The sequence below is a fragment of the Antrostomus carolinensis genome, unplaced genomic scaffold (genome assembly GCF_000700745.2).
Source record: "Antrostomus carolinensis isolate BGI_N321 unplaced genomic scaffold, ASM70074v2 scaffold1187, whole genome shotgun sequence".
Classification (NCBI taxonomy): domain Eukaryota; kingdom Metazoa; phylum Chordata; class Aves; order Caprimulgiformes; family Caprimulgidae; genus Antrostomus; species Antrostomus carolinensis.
Genome location: NW_010329257.1, coordinates 8,335 through 15,733, shown reverse-complemented (window position 1 = coordinate 15,733; position 7,399 = coordinate 8,335). Strand labels below are relative to the sequence as shown.

The 7,399-nt window shown below is 39.0% G+C and overlaps 1 protein-coding gene across 1 annotated transcript in view; it reads right to left on the bottom strand.

Annotated features, from left to right (window-relative positions):
- Window positions 1–6,933, bottom strand: part of TMEM117 (transmembrane protein 117) — a gene marked incomplete at its 5' end in the record, with an annotated part of 10,267 nt that extends 3,334 nt beyond the window's left edge. Inside the window, one exon of the mRNA XM_010172459.2 lies at window positions 6,804–6,933. Within this exon, the coding sequence (XP_010170761.2) occupies window positions 6,804–6,933 (130 nt within the window). The remainder of the gene's footprint in view (window positions 1–6,803) is intronic.
- Between the last annotated feature and the right edge of the window lie 466 nt (window positions 6,934–7,399).

The following is a 7,399-nucleotide window of genomic DNA, read 5'->3' as shown; positions in this document are numbered from 1 at the left end:
TCTTTCCCTTCAGCTCGACATGGCAAGAGTGAAGATATGTAGGGAGAAAATAGACAACTGAAAGATCAAAATACAAAGCATAATGAACTGGGGACATTATTGAGATGTCCAGAAAACTGTTATGGTTTTCTTGACTGCCAAAGGAAATTCAGACAGTGCAACGCTGAGCTATGACCTACCTCCTCTTTAGGCATGATGGCGCCCACTGGATTTTACAGCAATCACCTGCGTGACCACATTGTCCTAAATGTGATGTGTGTAGAGCAAGCTACCTAAGGAGTAAGACTTGAGATGGCAGCCTGCTGCTGGTGAAGAAGTTGATTAAGAAACTAGCAGAAAACACTAAAAATGCTGAACAGAGGCAGCAGGATGCTTGATCTCAGGCTTCATGTAGCATCTATCCTACACTGTGGCTTCATAATTGCGAATATTTTTTCAGATGGATCTTCTAAAAAAGGCTCCACCCCTCAAGAATTTGAGTGCTCACCTGATCAAAGAGAGATATGCATTTCAATTACTCCTGTTTCATAAAAAGCAGGAACATGAAACTCCCTCACTCAGCTCCTAGACAGAGTTAGGCAGGCAGGAGGACAGCCCTAAGCTCTGCTGTTGGGATCATTGGGTCAGCGCGGACTATCAAGGGTGCTTAGACAAACAGCTTAGATGCAGACACCCCAGTTAACTAAGATGAATTGCAACCTGTATGTTTAAGTGGCAGCTAGCTGCCTGAGACCTGCCTCTGTTCTATAGTGGATCTTCTCAAAACTCCTTAAATTTCTAACTTCTAGACAATTTTTCCATCCTCTGCATCACTGTCATGCTCCATGAGCTTTATGATTTTTCCTTTTCTTTTGAAAGCTGTTGTCACCAGAATCTAACACTGTATATGAATAACAGTCTCACTATAACCATACATGAACACAGTGACATCTTCCTGCTCCTACTCAGTATTTCCTGTAGCCAAGGGTTGTGTTAATCTCCTCAGACACAAAATGACTGTGAGTTAGTGCTGTCTTGGTTACTTACAGAAAGCATTTGCCTCTGTCTAGAATACAGTGACCTCTGCTGTCCTCTTCCAAGACATGTACTTTACTGCTGTACTAGCAGGTGTGATAGTCACATAAGTCCAGTTTACCAAGCAATCCTTCTAGATCAGTGATAAATGTGTTGAAGCAGACTGAACCAAGAGGCCTGAGAGTCTGCACTCACAAACACCTATTTAATCATAATTCCCCATAACAAGTAATTTTTGAGACTTATTATACTGATCAACCTTTAACATTATACATGTGTATATTCCCTCTATATGAAATGATTGCCTATTGCAACTTAATTTTAGCATAATGCTTTTTATAAAAAACTTTAAGTCATATATCAAGCTTATATAGGCAATAAGCTTGGTAAATTAGAAGTCACTCCTGACCTCTCACATTGTGCACAAACAAGCTCAAGTTTACAGTTTTGCAAAAGGTCAGAATAAATATATTATGAAGCTATAGATATTAATTTTATTTGAAAAATATTTATAATACATTTATAGTGCTTCAACTTTCATTCCAGATGAAAAGTGGTAAGTGAAAATGGAGCCCCATGCTATGAAGTAATTTCATTTGTCTCTTAACCAGTTTCTGTAGGATCAGTACTACTACTGCTCTAGGGCTGGCTCTACTCGAATGAGGTCTGTGTGGCAAAGAATACTGGCACATAACTAGCACCATTTAGCCCTTAGAGCTAAAAAAAGACCTGACTAATAACCGGCTTTCACAGTGCTGATGTCCTTACATGCTACACATGATATTTGGAGAGTCAGGAATCTGGTTTGGTGTATTTGGAAACATTGTGCAATATTGAAATTTAGTGCACTAGAGATGCCCAAAAAGAACAACTGGAAGTATGTAGCTAGCCAAGGCCGTGCACTGGGTGTCCTTGTAAGGTAGTGATGCAAAATGTAAAACCTTTTTTTAGGCATTGTAGCCTAAAACCATTTTTTGGGGATGAAAACTCAAACCCTGATCCAGAGAAAGCATGGCTGTTGAGGAGGAGTGTATCCTCATGGCTAGGACACTCACCAGAAGGGAAACCTTGACCCTAGAAAAATCTCCATTTATAGCAGTTTGGACCATGATTCGAACACCAGCCTATACTGGACTCTGCTTAGAAACACTCTCCCCTCCCTGCTGAAGCTGAACAACTGTGCACTGCACATGAAGACCAGGGGCCTTCTCTTGGTGAAAAAAGTATGGATTTTTCTTTTTCTTTTTTTCTAGAAAGGCACCTGTTTTCACCAGTTGAACAAGATGTTTGGGTGGTGATCATTTCTAAAGAGGCTGCTGTTTTCTATGAGAAGTTTGTCAACCAGGCCACAATCCAACATGCAACTGATTTACTGGGCAATTGAGGTAGATCCCCCAGGTCCAAATATTCCAAACTAGCTGCTGATTCTGGAGCATTTTTATTTTTGTATGTCCACTCTGTAACAGAACAGTCATGTCCTAAAAAGAAATTTTGTGTAGAAGCCAGTCCTCAGCATCCCACCTGAGGTCAAGAGGAAATGTGAAAATTCCACTTATTAAGGCTAGTCTCAAGTGGCCTCATGCTGTGCAACCACAGCTAGAGGCTACTGTACGAAATGTTGACTTCAGACTTTTATCTCAATCGCAATTTGTGTCTGAAAACATGCAGACACCTCTGTAAAACATTCAGGTATCTTCAAAACGTTCTTCATATCTTCTGTCATGTTAGTGTTATTAGCTAGATACACACAGACGGACCACTCGCAGCTGAACTAAGACACAAATCCTCTGAGGTTTTTTCACATCTGTGTGCATGGACAGCTTTGTTTTTACCTCTAACCTTTCTATTTTTGCCTAAGGGCTCCCTCAGGCTTCCCTGTGTAGGCGATGCTTGGCCTGAATCTAGACACACTTTGGGTTTAACTCCACAAACCAGCCATGCTAGGCACTCGCCAGCCATGCGGGTGAAGATTTCTCCTTTGGGTGGAAGGGCACTCTGGCTAGATCAGCATTCAGGAACATGTTTATAAACAGCCAGAAAAATCTCCCATCTGTTCTGATACCCAAACCTTAACATTTCCTGTTTGAAACGTACCCACACACTTGACAGTAGCTGCTCTTGGATCTCCAGTGCTGCTATTATAGGGTACCAGCCAGGCCTCCTAGTGCTTTTTAACCATGAAAGAATCTGAAGTAACAGAACTTACTTTCAAGTTTTACAAATTTTCCTGGATATTATAGAAACTATGATAGACTATGTATTTTCAGAAAGAGCAGCCCAAGAAGGAAAACACACACTTGGCAATGAACCATCTGTCAAGGGGAATCCAGATGAGTTAAGCAGATGCAGGAATTCAAGCTGTTTTTGATGTTCATAGATAAAAGGAGCTATCAAAACAGGATAAAAATATTTAATACTGAGTAGATGCTTGCTAGGAGTTCCTAGATGCAAAGAAATTTTAGCAAAATGAGGTACTCAAGTTACCAGTAACAATAAGATATGCTTCAGAGAGTAAATTTAAAATTACACTGAAGCATGTCAACTACAGGCTGCAGATTTTAATTCAATATTACTGCCAACTTACAACATTCAGAAAGCACAAGTCAGGCCTAAGAAAGCATGTTACTAGTTTGAAGTAGCAAGACGGGTTAAAATAATACTCTTAGTATTGTTTTATTTATCTGCTTTTTTAGACAAGTTATGCAGAATCAATATTTCATTTTTTTTTCTCTGCAATCATGAGCTTTATTTCATGAAATCTGAAATTCTCACATAGTCACTGAATTCAGGATAAAACAGAAAAAAGAAAGGAAGGGAAGGAAAGGAAAGGAAAGGAAAGGAAAGGAAAGGAAAGGAAAGGAAAGGAATTGTCTCAGACTTGCAATAAAATCAGGAGAGCTGGCAACACGGAGCATGCAATGTGACATTCTTCATCTGTACAGAACTTGCACCAAGTCATTAAGCAGACACCAACAGAAAGGTGGTTTAAAGCCCTTTACTCCTCTGAATGTCCCTTTACTTAGAGCCACTTCTTTGTGGGATTGTTGCTCATTAAATCAACCCAGCACCGAATAGGGCTGCTCAGGGGAGTCCTAGAGCTGCTCTTACTTATATCAATCAACAGTGACCAAAAGAGAGTGTAAAAAACCTTAAGAATAAAAAAATTTGCCAGGACAAAGATAATAAATATTATTTCAGCCATGCTTTCTTTCTCCTTACTATTTGTGAGAAAAGAGTTTCTAGTCTATACAAATCAGGGCACAGGTCATAGATTTACAACCTGACTTTATCCCTATAGCAAGTACTAAGATAAACGATATTCAGGCCTTAGTCTTCTTTTCCTGCTTGTTACTAAAAAGAAGTCCTATGGTTAAATTCAACATTCTGGATCCCAAGTGTTAAACAGGGCTTAAATACAGCAGGCTTCCTGTCGTTATCAGTGTCCAACCCCCACATCATCTGCTGCAGTTGCATTCATGTGCATCACTCTCTACCCTCATTTGATATTGGATTACATTCATCTTGTTTTATATATATATAGCACCAGTTCTTTCTTTCTTTTATTAGCTCCTTGATTTGAGTAGAAAATTACAAGTATCTACACATCCACACAATAACTAGAGCTTGAAAATGATCCAAGATGATGATACCCTAACCTAAGACAAGAACTGATGGCAAGAACAGATGGTTCAAGCAAAACTTACCCAAAGGGAGGTTCTTGTGCCATGTGTTATGGCTGATTATTAGATCTCCTAAAGGGTGGTGTAGCAGCGAGATAAAACAGGCACTCAGTAGACAGAGTACGTGACATGCAGTCAAATGGATTGATTTGTCTAGTGAATCTAATAAATGGATCTTGTTAATGCTGAGCAGGGAAAAATATTCCTCAGCCCCTATTCATTAGCTCATCCTCATTAAAAGAACACCTTCTTGCCAGAAAATCAGAAAGGCCTCCAGTCCTCTCTGCAGAAGACTCCACAATGCATAAATATTGGTTTCTCTCGGCTGGTCTGTTTTCAAACAGCAGCACTGCTAGCAGTTGCATTTCTGATCCCTAATTTATGTTCTTTGCTGTTGCTTATTCTTTGCTCTTCCCTGATTATCATCAATATCCTTGTCTCTTCTACGATGCAAAACTGTTCTTTGCTCTCCAGTCCCTCTTCTAGCACCCAGTGTTTTTCATCTACATTAATTATATCCTGAGTTTCTGTATCTGATGGCGCAGCACACCCTACCATGCTTTAGTCATTGTTCATGCTCCTCTGTGCACCCATTCCACTACTTCCCCTTATATAATGGAATAACTGCAGGGAATCTGGGAGCCTTGTGGGACTGAGCCCTTCCAAATTCATGTTCTAGGCTTGAGAAGTAGGAAAAAAAATATTTTTCACTATCCCTGAATACCATGCTCATAATTCACATCAAGTACTTGATGCTGGTACTCTTTTTTTTTCTTCTCCCTTTTTGCTCACTTGTGAGACAAATGTGTTCATCATGTACACATCTCATCTTCTCTTACTCTACACCTTCTAGTCACTGACCATGAGATCATTTACTTCATCCTGTTCCATAAACCACTAGCTGCTCAAACCATCTCACCCAGACGTGCTCCAGCCCTTTTTTCTTCTTGCTGTCTGTCTGTTCTCTCTCAATACTCCAGCAGGGCACCTGCATCCAATTTTGAAAAACTTTCCATTCCTCCATCTGTATTTCCTACTGGCCCATTTGCCTTCCCTCATTCAATAGTCAGCAGGTAACTTCTGCACTCATTTTCTCTTCTTTTCTGGTTTTAATCTGATCACTCAGATTTCTACTTTCTCTGCTGAAAATGCCTTCTATGAAGCATCATTCAGCCTATCTCAACTGAGTCCTGAGTTCATTCCTCCTTGGCACATTTTCTTCCCTTGGCTTTTGCTACCTGGTTAGCTTGTGACTCACCTGCTAGCTCTTGGCTTTATCTTTATATCATCTCTGAATGCTCCTTTTGTCCCTGCTCTGAAGGAGCTGTGTCATTGGATGCCCTTATCTATCTTACTCCTGCACAGTATCATATGCTGTGATTGTTTATATTAGCAGTTAAAGATCACTGTCAATTCACACCTGTGTTCTTCTGCTATCCATTATTATCCAACTCTTCCCAATGCAGAGAGAGGAGCTATGCTCCTTCTGCATTGCTTGAGGGTAAAACCAAAATATTTATCCCTATTCGACCTTCTTCTCTTTTTCATTTCCTACTGTTATTAAAATACTGTCTCCCAGTATGCAAGGGTCGGGTACTTTTTATCTATATGTAACATCCATTTGAATAACTGCAATTCTATTTTATTTGAGGTTATTTAACTGTCTGCTTCTGGTTAGATGACTGATGTAAGTATGGTTATGAGTGGCCTTTGCCAGATGAGAATGACTGAAGTTATGAAAAAATATTAGTATTAATCATAGCAAAGGCATCTGAAAGCATAAGAGATTTGAAAATGAAATAAGCTGCTAATTCCCCTGGAGAGTAATTTTAGATAAAAGATTTCTGAAGCTACATTAGGTATTACTTAGTGTCACACAAAGTTGCTGAAATCCATGAAAAACAGCAGGCCTCTGATTCATAAGATACAGGCTCCTCATTACCCAGAGATGATTATATATGGAAGATATGCATATGGACAGATAAACATATAGAAAAATAGTAAACTGAGACACACACACAAAGTATGTGGTTAAGAACATGTTAGCATAATTTATTACACAAAAGCAGTTCACTGTGTGACTGCGTCACAATCTGTAAGATTACATACCTGTTATATGTATGTGATATTCCTCTTTGAAGATCTTTTGGAAAAAAGGTACTTTGAACTGCATGTGTGCAGATGGCAAGCCTGGAAGATTCACTTCAACATCACCCATAAAATGTGGAAACTCCCAGTCCTGTTAAAAAAGAAAAGTAAGCCTAAATATGAGCTTTCACAGTATATTTTTACATTTAAAATGGCTTAAATTAATAAAAGGGAAAGGTTCTATTTTTAAGTCTCTCATTATTGGATTTTCTTACTTTAAGTTTGACTGAACCACTTTAAACAGAATACCTTGTTTATATTAGATATTACAATATGATTTTTACTTCAGCTCCATGTAATTATGTATTTAAAAGTTCACTGCAGAATGACAATATCGAACCCACTGCACCAGCTGATAGTACAAAATAGTCTAAGCATACGAATACCTATATAGCAACCTTGCAATACTAGTTACAACTTCTGTTACTAATTTGGCAAACAGTTTACAGGTAACAAAATGGCAAAGAAGGCCTGAACCTTGCAAATATTTCATATATCTGTATTCTACGTGTTCAATTTAGAGGGTGTTTTCTTTATTTGGCCTTGATACATCCAAA